The 19,700-nt window shown below is 38.2% G+C and overlaps 1 protein-coding gene across 1 annotated transcript in view; it reads right to left on the bottom strand.

Moving 5' to 3' along the window:
• LOC126413132 (lutropin-choriogonadotropic hormone receptor-like) overlaps positions 1–19,700 on the bottom strand; it is a 932,298-nt gene that overhangs the window by 496,795 nt on the left and 415,803 nt on the right. Inside the window, exon 4 of the mRNA XM_050083024.1 lies at positions 14,430–14,501. Within this exon, the coding sequence (XP_049938981.1) occupies positions 14,430–14,501 (72 nt within the window). The remainder of the gene's footprint in view (positions 1–14,429; positions 14,502–19,700) is intronic.

Consider the following 19,700-nt stretch of genomic DNA (forward strand, 5'->3'; position numbering starts at 1 on the left):
AAGAGGTCAACATGTATTGTGTAAGTTATTATTATTATTTATTTTGTCCTCGTTCTGGTCGACTGAAATACGTAACATCTTCAATACCCGTTCTTTCTTTGTTGTTTCCTGTTTAATCTCCTGATCACAACGTCTTTTCCTTTCATCGTTCATTGTTCATGTTGACTTCTGACCTACCTTGAATGTTACCTAGTTTGTAATTTGTTCTGAAAAAAATTTGTTCCGTTATTTCCCTCTCTTTGATGTTGTTTCTTCACAGTTCTGTTCTTATATTTGTAATCCATGCTGTTGTCGGCTTCTTTTTCCAGATATACTGGAATATTACTTTTGTTAGTCTGTTCTCATTTATTCGATAAAAGTGTCCAAAGAAGAATTAACCTTTGCTTTGCTATTACTTCTTATTGTTTTCTGCGTATTTTGGTAGATCTAATCAAATTTCATTCGCCGCCGATCTGTAGTTTGTATTGCACCAATCATTTTTTTTCTCCTCATTCAAGTATCTCTTGTGTGTGCAGATTGAAGCTCTTCGTTAAGCGTTTACATGCATATAAATACTCTCGTTTCGAATTTCTAGTGATGGGTTTCTTGTTCCAGATATTTTTAGTCACCTTGTGCTCTTTCCGTTTTACTAACTCACATTTATTGCAAATTTTTCTAGTCCTTTCTGCTGTACGGTTTCTTCAAGATGTTTGAATTTCCTAGCTCGCTCTATTTTACCTACTCGTGTTTCTGTATACTTTGGAGCATTTTTTATATTCGTCTCGATTTTATTTTTTCAGCAGGAATTCAGGTTCCACTTTTATTGGCTATTTTTTCCGGACAATTTATTTGAGTATCTGATTCCGTCACATTTTCCGCAAGTGTTGCAATATCTTTTCAAAAGCTGGGATGCTTATATTAATTCCGCCTGATTTACTTTCCATTGTTATTGATTCAATTTAGCGATTTGATAGCTCCTTAATCTAGATTCTTGCACGTTTTTCTAGGGTACATTGAAACAGCAAAGGTCAGAAACCACTGTCGTGTCTAGTTCAGTTTTTATTTCAAATGGATGAGATAATTCTTCCCCCAACTTCACTTTACATATCACACTTTATGTTTGATAAAGTCTCTAATTATTTGTAAACTGTTTCTGTGTCTAAAGACTCAAATGCATTTTTGTTAATAATACATAAAATAATTTTGTTGCTATTATTACAACATTTTTCATTGCAATATTTATGATATTAAATCTTTAGATTTAAGTTTTATACATACTGTTGAACAAGTCTACAGGCAACGAATCAAATCTCTGTGGGTGAATGCATAGAATTAAAGATATTCATAGCAGTACATTTCTGAAGGCTTAACATCACGTTACAGTGATTTTTCACAATAATACAGCAAAATATCATAATGTAGACAAAGGAATAACTGTGAAAGCAGTTCAGACAGTAGTTTCTTTTAACATTAAATTACAAAATTTGTGAAAATGTTTCATCTATAGTTTTACAGAAGCTGACTCGACGACTTGTCAGCTGCATTCTTTCTTTTGTAACACTGTTTTCTAGCTCATCTTTCTCTTTATTAGGTTTGCGACACATCCATAATAAGTAATCTAATATTTTGTTTCCCTCTGCGCATTTGCAAGCAGCACTGCAGCACTGATAGCTAGTCGAAACCGAAAGTCAAACGAAATTAACTTTACGTATCTGGTTAACACAGTTGAAAAACTTGACAGTAATAACGTAACGGAAAGACGAAGCTGAATAACACACGAATGCGAAATTTTAATTTAATTTTAAGTTAATTGCAATAGTTTCAACCTCACACATCTGAGCAAGGTTTTCGGGAGGTTTCCATTGCTTATGCCGGAACCGGAAGTTTCCTCCCATATATTCTCAGTTGGGATTTCCTCTGTCCCACTCTCAGTCTGCTGAGACATTTGGCTGGAAAGAACCGCGACAGTCAAATGGACCCGCTCTGCCACTTGGAGAAGAGAATGCAAACCGAGACCAAGATCTGAAAAAAACATTTTTTGATCAACCCTTTTGTAGTTTTAGCGCATTGTCTTTCATAGTTATTTCTTCGCAGTCATTCCTCATTTTCTTCTGATTACTGATTCAGGAGTTTCGTAATCAGTTTCTACAACGTTTTCTAGATCTCGTTATTAGACAAGCTTGTCTTGTAATTAACTGCCCGGATTTCCTTTATGGACCTTTGTCCATTCGATGTTATAATGCCATTTCCTCTGACGCAATTCCCTAATTTCTTTTCGATTTCTATTATCAAATATGATTTTTGGAATTTGTTTTACGAGTCCACTTAATTCAATTGACCGTCAGTATAACAACCGCCTTTACAATATTTATTTGTGAGAATTCAACTGGTTTCTCTAGAGCTCGCAACGTGGTTAGCTGCTTTACCGTATTCATCTTTCAGTCTATTAGTGGCGATCAAAAAGTTTCCGTTTGTGGACGTTGTTGCAGCATATATGCAAAGGTAGCGCTATTTCGATGAGGGTATATAAGTACCGATAAGTAGACAAGGGAAGATTGGCATTCGTGTCCTTCCGGCGTGCGTGCGGTAAATGTAGTAACATGAATTATGGCGACGTTATTACCAAACGCGTCCTAACATGATCCACGAGCTATTCCTCTTTTCTTGGCTGCTGAAGGATAAACATCGGCAGATATCCATCGAAGAATGAGGACTGTGTATGGATAGCATGTCTGTCGAAATCCACCGTTGTGGAATGGTGTAACAAGCGGTGCTGCTCTTTCATCATTACGCAAGTCACCATACCGCAAATGTCACAAAGCAGAAGTTACGCCAACTCACTTGGGAGACATCGGCGTCCCGACCCGTAGACATCATGGCACTGCAATGAATAAGTATTTGAATGTTGTGCAGGGACAGTTGAATTTAATGAAACTAAACTTCTAATTGTTGTTGCTATAGGTCCCCTAACTCTGACTTCAGAGCATATCTGCTCAAGCCTGGGGGGGGTCTTGGTTCACTTTATAGGAAGTACCAAAAAGCAGCTATTTGTGGTGACTTCAGTATTAATTTTATATGTGATTGTGCAAGAAAAAGGTTGCTTGAAGATCTCCCAGTCATATTATCTGATGCAGAGTGTGTTTTTTCCAACCAGGATGCAGGGGAACAGTAGCACAGTATTCTTCATTACTAGATGGGCATTCATTTAGTAAAAGGGTGTAAAAGGGTGAATGGCCTTTCAGACCATGATTCACGTATTTGAACAGCAAACGATTTTTGTACTCAAACAAATGTTACATATAATTACAAACTATGCAGGAAAGCTAATCCAACGACAATAGAGAGCTTTTTAAACCTCGTTAAGGAACAAGAGTGGCAGGAAATTCATAGTGCCGATAATATAGATGACAAATATAATGCATTCCTTAACACATTTCTCATGTTCTTTGAAAGTTGCTTTCCATTACAACGTTTTAAACAGGATGCTAGCAGTAAAAGGCATCCTGGATGGCTGACTAGCGGGATAAGGATATCATGTAGAACATAGTGGGAATTACATCAAAATGTTTGAAGTTGTCACTATCAAGCTACAGTAGCCCATTACAAATAGTATTGTAAGATGCTTATAATGTTATTACGAAGATAAAGAGCATGTGGTGCACAATAGGACAGCTAATTCACAGGATAAATTTAAAACCATATGGTCAGTTGTGAAGGAAGTGTCTGGTCAGCAGACGACGATATAAAGTCAGTTCGTAGTAAAAATATTTCCGTTATTGGTAAGTCAGGTATATGTATTTAACAATCATTTTTGACCATTGCTGGTGAATTAAATAAAAAACTTAGTTTCTACAGGGAATCATATAATTCTCTTGGCAAATGTCTTTCCGAGACTGATGTCTGAAATAGTCCTCTGTGACAAGGGGGAGACTGAGTCAACAAAAATAATGAAATCACTGAAGACTAAGGGCTCTCACGGATACGATGGAGTGTGTAGCACAATATTAAAATACTGTGCTGCACATGTTAGCCCTATATTTAGCCATATTTGTAATTTTTCCTTTAGGAATGGTCAGTTTCCTGAACGGTTAAAGTACTCAGTAGTAAAGTCGCTTCATAAAAAGGGAGAAAGGGATAATGTAGATAATTTTAGACCTATTTCTATGCCACCAGTGTTTGCTAAAGCCCTTCAAAAGTATGTAAGGATAATTGACGGATTTACTTCACATAATTCGCTATCAAATGTACAGTTTGGCTTTAGAAGTGGTTTAACAACTGAAAATGTTACATTCTTTTTACTCTGTTAGGTATTGGATGGATTAAACAGAAGGTTTCGAGAGCTAGGTATTTTCTTGATTTGGATGGAGTAAACAGAAGGTTTCGAAAGCTAGGCATTTTCTTGATTTAACTAAAGCGTTTTATTGTTTTGATCACAAAATATTGCTCCAGAAGTAGGACCATTATGGATTAGCTCGCAATTGGTACACCTCTTACTTTAACAACAGACATTATTCACACTGTTGACAATGGCCATGATATGGGGTCTGACTGGGCGCAGTCAAATGCAAGTGCCACAAGGATCAGTGCTGGGCCACTCCTGTTCCTTATTTGTATAAATGACATGCTCTTTAGTATTACAGGTAATTCTAAAATATTTCTGTTTGCTGATGACACTAACTTGGTAGTAAAGGTGGTTGTGTACAACACTGGGTCCGTTTCAAATAGTGCAGTTCGTAACATAAGTTCCTGGCTTGTGGAAAATAAACTAACGCTAAATCACAGCAAGATTCAATTTTTACAGTTTTTAACGAACAATTCAACAAAACACGACATGTTAATTTCACAGAATGGGCATATGATTAGTGAAATTGAACAGTTCAAATTTCTAGGTGTTCAGATAGACAGTAAACTCTCGTGGAAAGCCCAAGTTCAGAATCTTGTTAAAAGATTTGATTCTGCCATTTTTAATATTCGAACGGAATCTTAAGTAAGTGATACCTCGACACGGAAAGTAGTCTACTTTGCTTGTTTTCATTCGCTTATGTCGTATGGTATTATATTTTGGTGTAACTCTTTCCATTCTCAAAGAATATTTTCGGTTGAGAAACGGACATTTCGGGCAATAAGTTGTGTAAGTCCCGAATCTCTTTTCGACCCCTGTTCACTAGTCTGGGTATTCTGACATTGGCCTCTCTATATATATATGTATTCTTTACTGTTATTTCTTGTTAACAATATCAGATTATTCCCAAGAATCAGTAGCTTTCACTCAGATAATACTAGGCAAAAATCCAATCTGCATTTGGATCAGAATTCCTTGACTCTTGTGCAGAAAGGTGTGCAGTATACTGCTGCATCCATTAACAATAAGCTACCACAAGAATTCAACAATCTTAGCGGTAATCCATGTGCTTTCAAATCGAAACTGGAGAGTTTCCCTCATGGATCACTCCTTCTCTTCTTGTTGGAGTTCCTTGAAAAATTAAGCTGATTTCTATGTTTTTTGTTCACTACGTTTACATAAACTTATGGCTTGTTTTTTTTTTGGTTCGTAAACATTTTATTTTATCTGTTATTACTTTTATGTTGTAATTTCATGTACTGACGCGTTTCATGACCTTAGAGATTTGCTTCTTAATTTGCTTTTATGGAACTAGATGTCTGAAATAAATACATAAAAAACTACGTAACAATGAAAATTGTTTCCAAAGGCACGCATACTGCGATTACTAGACTGGTCTGCTCGATTGATTAAGTACGGAAGGCAGTAGAGAGCGGATGTCAGGTACATACCGTGTTCGTAAACTTCCAAAAAGCCTCAGCTACAAATCTGTATGATCATCTAATTGAGAAAATATCTACGGGAGGAATATCCACACACGTATGCCACTCGACTTAAGACTAGAGCCAATTCTACGCCTCTAATGACTTCATTGCCGATGGGACGTTGATTCTACTTTCGTTTCCTTTCTTCGACGGGAGGAGTCGTCAGTAGAAAAGGTTGAGTCAAACGTATCTCGAAGTACTTGTGGATAGGTATAGTTGGCGAGGACTTATATCGATATATCGGGAATACCGACATTTTGTGGAAGTAATATCAATATTCATAAATAAACTTCCTGGTAGATTAAAACTGTGTGCCGGACGAGACTCAAACTCGGGACCTTTGCCTTTCGCGGGCAAGTGCTCTACCATTTGAGCTACCCAAGCACGACTCACGCCCCGTCCTCACAACTTTACTTCTGCCAGTACCTCGTTTCCTACCTTCCAAACTTTACAGAAGTTCTCCTGCGAACATAGCAGAACTAGGACTCCTGAAAGAAAAAATGGCTAGAAGTATCGTATCGCAAATGGGAATGTCACCAATAGCATTTTCTAAAACAGTCGGTGGTTGCCACTTCAAAAAGAGCAATATGTAGTCATAAAATGGCTAAGTTGGGAACACTGCCAATGCTGTATCGCGTTGAAGAAGCAGTCGTTGTGAATAAATCGATCAGTCCACACATTTTCACAACTCTAGCAACACCTGTCGTCAGCCACCATGGATGCTGCCGGTTTGAATTTGGAATTTGTTCATTGAGGTGAAGAAATACCACGATATATGGGACAGACTTCGTAAGAAATATCATGATAGGATTACGAACAGATGTGCATGGTTTCAGATGTGTAAATCAAATGTTTTCTGGGGGTTTTGGTGCGAAACCGGATCAGGAGAAAATTACATGGGTATACTGGTTAAAACGTATCTCTGTTAAACTATTTTGTATTTGTAATCTAATGGTGGCGTTGTTTCTCCAATGTGACCATTCAAATCTTGAAATTTCGCTTTGCAGCAAATACTTTGATCTGTGGCGAGAGTCCTTTAAGATAATGAACGAATCTTCAGTTAATGATAATAGTTTAAAATAAATTATGTTAAAAATTTCGGTGTAATCAATGCTTTATTGTATTGCAGCCACAAAATACGTAATTACATATATTTCGGTACTGAAGGGTATTGCGGAGACATGGCTCAGCCACAGCCTGAGCGATGTTTCCAGAACGAGATTTTCACTCTGCAGCGGAGTGTGCGCTGATATGAAACTTCCTGGCAGATTAAAACTGTGTGCCGGACCGAGAGTCGAAATCGAGACCTTGGCCTTTCGCGGGCAACTGCTCTACCAATTTGAGCTGCCCAAGCACGACTGACGCCCCGTCCTCACAGCTTTACTTCTGCAAGTACCTCGTCTAGTACCTTCCAAAAAAATGGCTCTGAGCACTATGGGACTCAACTGCTGTGGTCATCAGTCCCCTAGAACTTAGAACTACTTAAACCTAACTAACCTAAGGACATCACACACACCCATGCCCGAGGCAGGATTCGATCCTGCGACCGTAGCAGCAGCGTGGCTCCGGACTGGAGCGCCTAGAACCGCACGGCCACCGCGGCCGGCAGTACCTTCCAAACTTTACAGAAGCTTCACGGGAGAGCGGTCCCGAGTTTGAGTCTCCGTCCGCCACACAGTTTTAATCTGCCAGGAAGTTTTATATCAGCGCACACTCCGCTGCAGAGTGAAAATCTCATTCTGAATATTCATAAATGTTTATTATTCTGTCGATATACTGACAGCATCATTGGTAATTTCCCGATATAAGAGCATTTATAATACTAAATTCTACATCATTTTACCGGGTATTAAATAAAAGTAATCACTCTTTTCCACACTTCATATAATACAAAGTTAATAAAAGGAAATCGAGCCGTCGCGCGGTCGACCTTTCTTCAGCTTTGCTCGGGGTCCAATCTCTCGCGTTAAATCAAAAGCAACAAATACCATCCGAACAGTCCTTGGAGGCTCAACGTTACCAACCGGCTGCCGTGTCATCCTCAGTCCTTTAGCGTCACCAGATGCTGATACGGAGGGGCATGTGGTCAGCACACAGCTCTCCTGGCCGTTGTCAGTCTTCATGTAACCGGTGCCGCTACTTCTCAACAAGTAGCTTCTCAACTCTCCTCACAAGTACTGAGTGCACCCCTCTTGCCAACAGCACTAGGCAGACCCGGATGGTGACACATCCAGGTGCTAGCCAAGCCAGACAGTGCTTAACTTCGGTGATCTAACGGGTTTGGGTTAAATCGCGGCTCAGATATTAAACTCTGGAGCGGCTTGTTTCAAAATAGCAGGCATGGTGGCGCCAGACAGAAGACAGAGAGAAAAAGAAGACAGCGACAGACAATGAGAATGGGAGCGCGACAGCACAGTGAGTGCTTCCTCTCGTTGGTAAGAGAGGAGCCTCTGTATGTGGTTTCCTATGTTGTCGACTAGGTCTTGCCAAGCTGAGTGGAGTTCGTAGTGTCGGAGTGTCTGCAAGCTCAGCTCAGCTCCGCGAGTGGGTTGCATTTTCAACAAAGCAGTTAGTGTTTACTTCCCATTGCAGGCACCGTCTGGAGACAGCTTGGGGAACAAATTATTAGTCCTAGTGTGTGCAACGCGCTCAGCTTTAGATGGATCTCGTAGTGTGGCTAATGTATACGAAAATGGTATTCCAGCACCATCGACGATGGACGCAGTGAAGGTCTTACATTTCATAACCACTTATCCTGCTCTAAAAACATGGTACTGAAGCAAACCTGTGTGAAGTTCGCCATACTGGTTACCAGACATAGATGTAGTAACAAGACGGAAAGACCTCCATAAATTAAAAGAGTGTAGTGCACCAAGCAACTGAAGTGCGGTTTATTCGTATTTGAGTTTGTCAGTTGAGTTTTCTCAGTTTCTTTTTCAGTTAAGTAATTTTTTGGTAACTTAAATTCCTTGCATTAAATTGCACCAAGTAAGTGAGGTACTGCGTTTGTTTTCAATATTTCAATTTGTAGGTTGGTTTGTCAGTTAACTTGTCTAGTTCTTTGTCTAGGTACGTGGCATTTTTGAGTAAATTGTAAACCTTGTTTGTCAGTCAGTCAGTCAATATTTAATTCACTTTGCTTGGGTACGGCAAGTGCTTAACAGTTGTTATGTTTCAGAAGGTAAATTTTACCTAAAGAAATTTTAAAATCGATGGAAGTTTTGAACGTGGTGTTTTAATTAGTATACATAAAAGGCAGTCTCCCACTGACTCACTCACTGACTGATCGTCGCCATGGATAGAAACATGAAATTTGCATATGGTGTTAATCTTATAATGTAGATGTCATTTAAAAAGGGATTTTTCAAAACTGCATCCCTAAAGGGGCGAAACCGGGGTTGAAAGGCTTTATGAAAATTTGGATCTAGTTTAGAAATACAAAAATACGTTTTTCAGTATTTTTGGCAATTAAACGCCTATGGGGGTGGAATATGGGATGAGAGTTTAAATCACGAATTACAAAAACCTGAAACTGTGCGCGTGTGTTGATGTGATATAGCTGACATAGTTTAAGAAGGGACTCTTCGAAATTCAAGGGAGTGAAATAGATTTTTTCAAACATATTGCTATTAAGGCAATTTTGAACAGAACTACGAAAATTGGTGTTTCACTTCTTGGTCAAAAATAAGAACTTACGTGCTTCAACCCCTAAGCAGGCGAGATAAGGGATGAAAAGTTTTATAAAATCAATTATATTTTGTATTTGGCTTCTCGATTAGAAATAAAAAATATGTGTTTCAATGTTTTTCTAAATTCAACTTCTGAAAGGGTGAAACAGCGGATGTAAGTTATAACGGAATTATTTCATTATTAAAGCATTTATTTCACCATCTTAGGGATTGAAATTCCAAAAACACTGCAACACGTGTTTTCTTTATTTTTATCTGACATGTCAAATACTTATTTTCATAAATTCAGCTTCAAAATGTTTTCGTAATCAAGTCATTTCCATAAAAACTTTCATCCCCTATTTCACCCTCTTACAAGCTGAATTTCCTAAAACACTGAAACACTATTTTATTTTTAACCAAGAAACCAAATACGAATTTTCACAGATTTAGATATACATATACTGTTCTAATGAAATATTTTCATAGCACTCTTCATCCCCTATTTCAAACCCTTAGTGACTGATTTTCTAAAAACACTGAAACGTGAATTCTTTTATTTCTAACTGTGAAGTCAAACACAGGTTTTCATGTATTTAGTTTTAGCAGTAGTAGTTCTTTAATAATGACTTTTTTCTCAAAAAAATTTGATCCCCCATTTCACATAGCCCCTTAGGGGTTTAATTTGCAGAAATGCTGAAACGCATTTTTTTAATTTACAGTAGAGAAATCGAATCAATTTTCGTAAGTCTAGCTACCAGAATTCGTTTTTGCACAGTTTGTAGATTTACACATGAGCAACGGGCGTAACAACTTAAAAATTCGTATTTGGTTTCTTGGTTAGAAATAAAATAATGTTTGAGTGTTTTAGGAAATTCAGCTTGTAAGTGGGTGAAACAGGGGATGAAAGTTATTATGGAACTGACGGATTATGAAAATATTTTGAAGCTGAATTTATGAAAATAAAGAAAAAAATCTGTGCAGACCACATAACCTACGTGAGCGAAGCAGTGGGCGTCAAACCAGTCTACTGAAAAGTTATTTAATTTTTTTAAGATTTGGTTTTATTGCACGGTTTTGCGTAAATAGCTGAAAGAGTTTTGCAAGTAAAAGACTAGAGTCCAATAGATGTCAGTAATTGTGATTTGAAATTAGCAGCCTTAGATTATTTAGTAAAACAAAGAACTTCTTTTTTAAATAGTGCATAGTACTTCTTGTTCCAGAACCTCTCCTACTCCACAAGCTTGGAACCACCCGGTTAGTTCAAAATTAACTAGTATTTGTCTGATTAAAACTGTGTGGAATAATTTAAACTGTGACATTTTCTAAAGTACGGACCAGAAATATTAAGTATTTCAAGTATCACATTAATAAATGACACCTCAACACAAATATACCCACTTAATTACTTTCATTTAATTTACTTTAACTTCTTGACAGTCTCGATATTTCACTTGTATTATAAACCTTTCTCTCAATTTATCTAAACGATGAACAAACCATTTGATTCTCAACGTATTTAAAATCGTCCAATCGGTGGACTTCCTGTCTATCGAAACCCAGCTACTCGGGTAAATCATACTAGTCTAAAGACAGTAACGTGTCTCCACCTGTTCAGTTTTGTTGTTTAATCAAATCCATACAGTGCGGAACGCGTGAATCGTTAGCATGCAGTCGATGAAGTAATATACTGCACCATGTGTTGAATTTTTTCGGAATGATGTGAGTTAGTAACCTAATTAGTGAGGCATGAAACCTAAAGGTAATATGCAGAGACACTTTAGAACGTAAGTTATTTCCTTCACTCAAATTTCTCCCTCTGTTCTGATTTTCACCCGCCACACACAATAACGCATGCACCTACACAACAAACAAACAAATATGAGAATGCAGACAGATATTATAACGCAAAAAAAATTCGACCGAAAAATACAAGGCGATAGTTGACAACACCATAAATAGTGTACACTCACAACCAACCAAAGTTTTTTAAGTACAAAAAAGTGAAATACTTAGGCAAAATGTACTAGCAAATGCCAAAAATCGGACGTACTGGTGTACATAAAACACGGAGCACATATGTGATGACAGGATGCCAAAATTTGTAAACGGGACCGAAAAGTAATATAACTTTACAAAACTTGCTCTCCAAAAATTTGCTTCTTACGTAACTACAACAGAACACGTAATATAATAATGGTAATAAAACACATTTATTACAGGCAAACGACAAACATGTATTACAAGGCACTAAGTATGCTTCGCAAATAAAAAGGATGGGGTACTCGAATGGCGCCGGCCAAAGTGGCCGAGCGGTTCTAGGCGCTCCAGTGTGGAACCTCGCAACCGCTACGGTGGCAGGTTCGAATCCTGCCTCGGGCATGGATGTATGTGATGTCCTTAGGTTAGTTAGGTTTAAGTAGTTCTAAGTTCTAGGGGACTGATGACCTCAGAAGTTGAGTCCCATAGTGCTCAGAGTCATACTCGAATGGCGTGAAAACAATTTAATCGTACAGTCGGACATATCCTAGATTATTTATTTATTTTATGGCCTACATTGGACCACTTTAATCAGTATTATGAACTAGGTTCTTCTGATTTTTGCTGACCCAATAGTTTTTCATTCTTTCAGAACATGTCCTTCCCTCCTCATCCGCAATCAGCCTTCCCATTCTCTGTTCGTAATTTTTATTGGTAGTGTGATTTGTTTGTCTTGAAGTATGTTGAGCGCGTCTGTCTTGCCGTTCAAATCGTCCATCGTAATCTCCTTGATCTCTGCGATCCATCTAATGCCGCTCTTACTATCCATAAATTCTCTATTATTCTCCTGCTAATTCTATTTTCTGTTGTTCTCATCAAATGTCCTAGGAAAGAGATCTGTTTCAGTTTCATTGTACTTGTCACTGGTTCTATTTCATTATAAATAGTTTCATTTGAAGCTTTCTACGAACTCCGTCTTTTTGGTATTTTTTATTTTGAGTAATCTGCCTATTGCTGCAGTGTTGGTTGTTTCAAATATAGTTTCTCTAGCATATGTTATTTGCGGCTATGTGACTGTTTTGAAGTGTTTCTGTTCTGTGACTATTCAGAGGCATTTTTCATTATATATGTTCTTGGTAACATAATGTGTTTTAATCAATTTGTTTATTCTAGTCTGCCATGACGGTTTCTCTTAAAGGTTGTTGTATTTAAACTTTTCAATTTTAATTTTGTTTGCCAGCCGCAGTTCCGTCAGCATTATTTCTGTTTTTTCAAAAGATATATTTGAAGTCGAATACTCTGGACTATTTCCTGTAATGATTGTATTTGTTGTTTTATTTCTTGAATGTTGTTGGCGAGAAGAGCGAGGTCTCAGCAAATCGTAAACAACTCAGCTTTATGTCGTCTTTTTGTGTTCTAATCTAAATGTTCTTTGAATTGTATTTGTACAATTTCCTCATTATTTATTCAAGGACACAATTAAAAAGATGTGGTGACAGACCATCACCCTGCCTTAAACCAGTTTTTACCAAGAATGATTCAGAAAGTTCCCCTCTGAAGTTAATTTTCTACTTTGTATTTGTTAAGTTAAGCTCTATCAGCTTAATTACTTTTGGCTGGAGTCCGAATTTTTAGCAGTGAGGGTCTATGGACAGAATCATACGCTTTCTTAAAATCTATAAATGTAATTGAGAGAGCATTGTTTCTTTTGCGGTAATAACCCACGATTAATTTAAGAGTAATTATTTGTTTGGCACAGCTGCTCCAAGGTCTGAAGCGTCTTTGATATTTCCCCAGTTCCTTATCCAATTGTTCATTGATCCTATTGCGCAAAATCTTAGAAAATATATTGTAGGTACAGTTCAAAAGGGAGATTCCTCTATAGTTGCCAGAATCACTTTTGTATCATTTCTTACAAAGTGAGTTAATTATAGCTGCGTTTCATTCTCCTGGGAATTCTTCTGTTGCCCACGATAATAACAATAATAATAATAATAACAATAATAAAGAAGTGAAAAGGAACGACAGAAAATATAAAAATGACGATATTCCATTTTATTTGCATCCATTATCGTAATTCATTGTTAGTTATATCTGATTTGCTCTCCTGCCTCCGTAATTAGATAAACTACAATGGCTACGTGGAACATAAACAGCGTTTTCTGTTCATTAAATATTAAATTTACCATTTTAAGTTACATTTTGTTGTATGACCATGCAGCTAATAACGTCAAAGATCAATAAATAAATAGACAGATATCAGTTAAATCTCACTGTTTTAAATACATTCGCCAATATTTTATTAGGTAGAGGTACTATTTCGCTATCTAAAGTAGTGGAAGCTATTTTCCTTCACTTCCTAACTTTCAGTAACCAAGAGAGCAACATGTACCATTCCCATTTCTCTTCAATTCTTCATATATATTATTCTTATAGAACTTCGCTAAATGTACTAAAAACTGTGGTCACTAAAGAGGATGTTAATCATTATCTTGCAACACATTGTATTATGGAATTCAGCAAGTATCTGAAGGGCTAAATGTGAAGCATTTATATTCAGTTTTTTAATCACTTGCAGCTATACTGGTTTTGTAATACGTCACTAAAGCTCCTGCGATCGACACGAAGTTATAACCGATTCTTCCACCCTCCCCTGAGTATGTCCTGCAGAATGATAGTACAAGCACGCGAAAAATAATCCCGAAACGTTATAAACAAAATGGAGTCTGGAACATTGATATTTCCAATAGTATATTTTTGTAATCACCTGGTTTTCTCCTTTAATGGCAATATCAGATTTTTTACAATCGTATTTGCTTTTAATCTACTGATTGCGCTGTCCAGGTTTACTGAATGGGCTCCCGTGATGAAAGAACTGTCATTTACACAGTAACTTGTCCGGCAATAGTGAACGCGTTGCGGACCCCAGTGCGCTCCTCAGAGCTGTGCGGGTAGACAGGAGAAGTCAGTACTCACAGGATAAGCAGGTGCGGCAGCTCAGGAAACGCCCCCACAGGCACCGTCGTCAGCAGGTTGCTACCCAGGTTCCTGTAAACACACAGACACACACACACGTTGTCACTAAACATACATCGACTCAACACATATAACACACTACAACAGTGTGAAATGTTCATACCAAGACACGATTCGTCACTTTCAGATGGTCGTCTCGTCAGATAATTTTTCAACAAAGCCTGTATCAAAGCGTTATTTTGTCTCTGAAAGCCACTGAATTTGTTCAATTTCTCGAAACACATTTATACGATAATTTAGTGGGAGTACATTAATGTAGACCTTGTTGTTAATTTGTCGAAATAAATCGTGATTTGTTCCACACTCCTGAAGGTTGTCATTCACTATAGGACCCGTACCACACGATGAACGAATGAATCAAAATTTAATTAATGTAATGTAGGTGATACACTATAAGTTAGTTCTCATTTTTTAAAAATTATGAAGTTGCCCTCTTATAAAACACTGTAATACCGAAAGTTATATTAGCTGAAAAAAGAATATGTGCAAGTTACTATGATCCGACATTACATTTCCGTCAAGTTGTTGTTATTATTATTGTTGTTGTTGTTGTTCTTGCCTCCAGTCAGAAGACAGGTTTGATGAAGCTCTCCATGCTACTCTATCCTGTGCTAAACCTCTTCATCTTCAAATAACAACTGCAACTTACATCCTTCTGAGTCTGGTTACTATATTCTTCTCTTGGTCAACCTCTACGACTTTTACCCGACGCTTCCCTCCAGTACTAAATTGGCGGTCCCTCGATGTCTCAGAATGTGTCCTGTCAACCGATCCTTTCTGCCAATCAGGTTGTGCCACAAATATCTTTTCTCGGAAATTGTATTTCGTACCTCCTCATTAGTTACATGATCTACGCACCTAATCTTCAGCATTCCTTTCTTGCACCGTATTTCGAAAACTTCTATTTTCTTCTTGCCTAGACTGTTTATAATCAACATTTTCACTTCCGTACAAAGGTACATTCCATACAAATACTTTGAGACAAGATTTCCTAACACTTAAATCTATATTCGATGTTAACAAAATTCTCTTCGTCAGAAACACTTTTCTTGCTATTTCCAGTCTGCATTTTATATCTTATCAACTTCGCCGGTTATCATTTTGCTGCCCGAACAACAAAACTCGTCTACGACTACGTGTATCGTTTTCTAATCTGATTCCCTCAGTATCACCTAATTTAACTCAGCTACATTCCATTATCCTTGTTATGCTTTTGTTGATGTTCATTTTATATCCTCCTTTGAAGACACTGTCATTTCACTTCAAATGATCTTCCAAGACTAAAAGCTGCTTCTGATATAATTACAATGTGATCGGCAAATCTAAAAGTTTTAATTTCTTCTCCCTGAACTGTAATTCGTATTCCCAATTTTTCTTTGGTTTCCTTTGCTGCTTGCTCGATGTACGGAGAGAATAACGTCGGGGCTACAACACTGTCTCCCTCTCTTCTCAATCACTGTTTCCCCTTCACGACCCTCGACTTTTATAACCGCCGTCTGGTTTGTGTACAAGTTGTAAACAGCCTTTCGCTCTCTGCATTTTACCCTGGCTCCTTCAGAATTTCAAAGAGAGTATTCTATTTAACACTATCAGAAGCTTTCTCTACGTCTAGAAAGGCAACCGTAGATTTGCTTTTCCTTAACCTATTTTCTCACAGAAGTGGTAGGGTCAGTATTACCTCACATGTTACTACATGTCTCCATAATCAAAACTATTTATTTCCCGAGGTCAGCTTCTACTAGTTTTTCAGTTCTCTTATAAAGAATTCGTGTTAGTATTTGACAACCATTACTTACTAAACCGATAGTTTAGTTTAGTTTAGTTTAGTTTTCATTCTTTTTGAAGTCTGGGGGTACTCCGCTACCTCATACATGCACACCAAGTGGAGAGTTTTGTCATGACTGGCTCTCCTAAGGCTATCACTAGTTCCGACGGAATGTCGTTTACTCCCGGGGCCCTGTTTAGACTTAGATTTCTTAGTGCTGTGTGAAATTCTTCTCGCAGCATCATATCACTCATCTCATTTTCATCTACGTCCTTTCTCATTTCTATGATATTGTCTTGACCTCCCCTGTACAGTACGTCTATAGACTCCTCCCACCTTTCAGTTTCCTTTTTTTCCTTAGGACTGGTTTTGCATCTGAGCTCTTGATATTTATACAACTCCTTCTTTTTTCTCCAAAGCCCTCTTTAACTTTCATGCTGGCGTTGTCTATCCCTCCCATAGTGATATATGCTTTTAAACCCTTACATTTACCCTCTAGCCATTGCTGCATAGTCATTTTGCACTTCGTACCAGTCACATTTTTTAGACGTCATATTAATGTTCTTGTCATATTAAGAATTAAGAATGTGATTATTTAGTGAACATTAAAGCAGTTATTCGTGAAAAAGGAAATAGAGAAAGAAGGGAAGTTCTTGGTGAATGTCTCAATTTCAACATATGGGAAATTATATTTTCGAATACTGTTTGTAATGATATTTTTGTTAAAGTTGCACCATTTCTAACCAATAAATATAAACAAACAAGTTCCAACACTGCACCAATGTACAGAAAAAGTGAAGCACCCAGAAGACATGGTCAGATGTCATTGTAACTTCGTATACGTACACACCACCGGCGCGTATGTGAATTATTGTAGCTGCAACTCTCCTTGACAGGCAGAACGGCCACCAGAGTGCGTTAGTGTTGTTCGTGTTTTGTATTTTTGCCAGTCCTGGTAGGGTATACAACAGCGTCGGATGTTGAGTGATCACTATGAAGAACAAGGTGACGCTGTGTACTCATATGAGACCGCTTTATCAGCACTGACCGAGTTTTAAAGTGGACCCACTGTGGGTCTCCATATGGCTGGCTGGTCGAATCATACAACATCCAGATTTGTAGGCCATTCGGATGTGACAGCTACCTGATGCTGGATGTACATCAAGGACATCGTAACTCCATCACATGAGCACCTGTGATCCGAAATCCACTATGTCATCCTGCAACTTCGATTGGAGGCTAGGAGCACCCAGCTCGACTAAGGAGTGACAGTCACGTTCGTAGGCTGCAGTTAATATTACTTTAGTACCTTAATTAACAGTTCTTTGTCATTCACCAACTATGGCTGGACAGACAGCGTCAAATTTAGAACATTATTACTACATTAAAATTAATAAAAAACTGCTATTTAAACTATGAGTCTAAATTGGGTACTATAAAACATCAGTCTAACAATTGGATTACAATAGACATTATAATAATAAGACACACAGTATTAGAACACAGACTAGTAAAATAACAGAGTTGTTTCTGGTTTCACTAGCAATGAGTTGCAGTTCAGGCGGACACTGTATTACTGTCAGAGAAGTATTCTTCTATTTCAGTGTACACAAAATAGTAGTCCTAAATTTTTCGATTGATAATGATTGAATACCACTAGGTAGAGCATTAAATAATTTTACGGCCACCACTGGGAAGCTGTTCTGCGTCGTAGTTAATCGACACCTTGGCCTGTCAATATTGTCTTTGTAGTGAGTGCTGCATTGAACTTCATATCTCTCTCTGTAGGTCTCATGATTTGTCTTTTTATGTACAAAACAGTTGAAGATAGGTTGAATGAAAACAGTAGAACTCCTAGTCTGGAAAAAATTGCTTTGCAATGGCCAGTCTTTTTGCTTCAAGTAACGATCCTAATTGCTTACTTTTGTAATAAAAGCATATTCTTGCGGCCTGCGGAATGGCCACACAGTAACAGCCCTTAGCTGACTGACTGTGGTACATTGCATAGTACACTGTTGATAAATACCGGTGTAGTATAACTCTTTCTACTTTTCTCAAGGAGTATAGGACCCGCGAGAATTTGAAACACACATGTTTAATGCGTTGTTGCCGGGTTACCTTGGTCTCAATGAAAACGCCAAACGCTCAATACCTTCTATGTCACCCAGTGCTCCAGTCTCACTTAAGCTGCATATGATCCTGTGTTTTGTCTTCATTAATTTTCATCTTGTTCGGAAGGCCTTGATCTCACTGAGCAGTATTCCTGCTAGTCGATTAGCTTGAAGTGCGCTCTCCACTTTTGACAGCAATGTTGTGTCACCTGCAAACTGATACGCAGTTAACAAATCTTATCCTCTCATGTCGAAATTAAACTGTTTCGTTTAATGCTTTATTGATTATTTCTCTTCCGCATGTTCTTACAAATGTTTCCACAAAGTTTCATTGTCCTAGGATCACTCCTTTTTCATGGGTGGCCCTTCCAAGTAGTGAAAGTTTAATTATAGCCACTCTGTATACAAGGACGCAGGATGTCCATGGCATACCGGTGCCAGGTTTCACACATTGCTCAATGTGACGACCATTAGCATTCGCAACAGCCCGGAACCGCGCTAGAGATTGGTGTAATGCCATTTTACAATTATTCGCATCACTTTTCGAACGGTGCACCATGGAACGTTCAGCTGTCGTGACAGCGCATGGACTGCGTGAAGGTCGCACATTCCATGGTAATACTAACGTCTTCAGCAAACTGTGGTGTAATTCCTGGTCGGCGTGCCCAGTGCCCAGTGGATCCTATGTAACTAAACGCAAATTAAGAACAACAGGGGCCCTATTACGGATCACTGTGGCACAGCATGTTTTAACTTCTTTTCACCTTATTCTGCTCCTTGCACTGATACATCCTGTCGTCTGTTATACCACTAAACCACAGGCTGGCTTAGGAGTGGTGCCATGGGCTGTTTGATGAATGGCGCCGCATTGTGTTCAATGACGAATCGGGGTTCTGCTCTATCCCGGACAACCTCCGTCGGCGACTTTGGCGGCTACCTGCGGAAAGAACTCACTCTGCAAATGTTTTGGAGATGCCCAGCGGTATTATTCCCTGCGTCTTTGTGTGGGCAGCCAGTGCTTATGAATTAATGTCATGAGTGGTAGCGACTGAGGGAACTCTGACGCCGCACCGGTATGCCATGGACATCCTGCGTCCTTGTATACAGAGTGGCTATAATTAAACTTTCACTACTTGGAAGGGCCACCCATGAAAAAGGAGTGATCCTAGGACAATGAAACTTTGTGGAAACATTTGTAAGAACATGCGGAAGAGAAATAATCAATAAAGCATTAAACGAAACAGTTTAATTTCGACATGAGAGGATAACATTTGTTAACTGCGTATCATGTTTACGTTCCAGGTTTCACACATTGCTCAATGTGACGACCATTAG

This window comes from Schistocerca serialis, chromosome 7 (genome assembly GCF_023864345.2).
Source record: "Schistocerca serialis cubense isolate TAMUIC-IGC-003099 chromosome 7, iqSchSeri2.2, whole genome shotgun sequence".
NCBI classification, from domain to species: Eukaryota; Metazoa; Arthropoda; class Insecta; order Orthoptera; family Acrididae; genus Schistocerca; species Schistocerca serialis.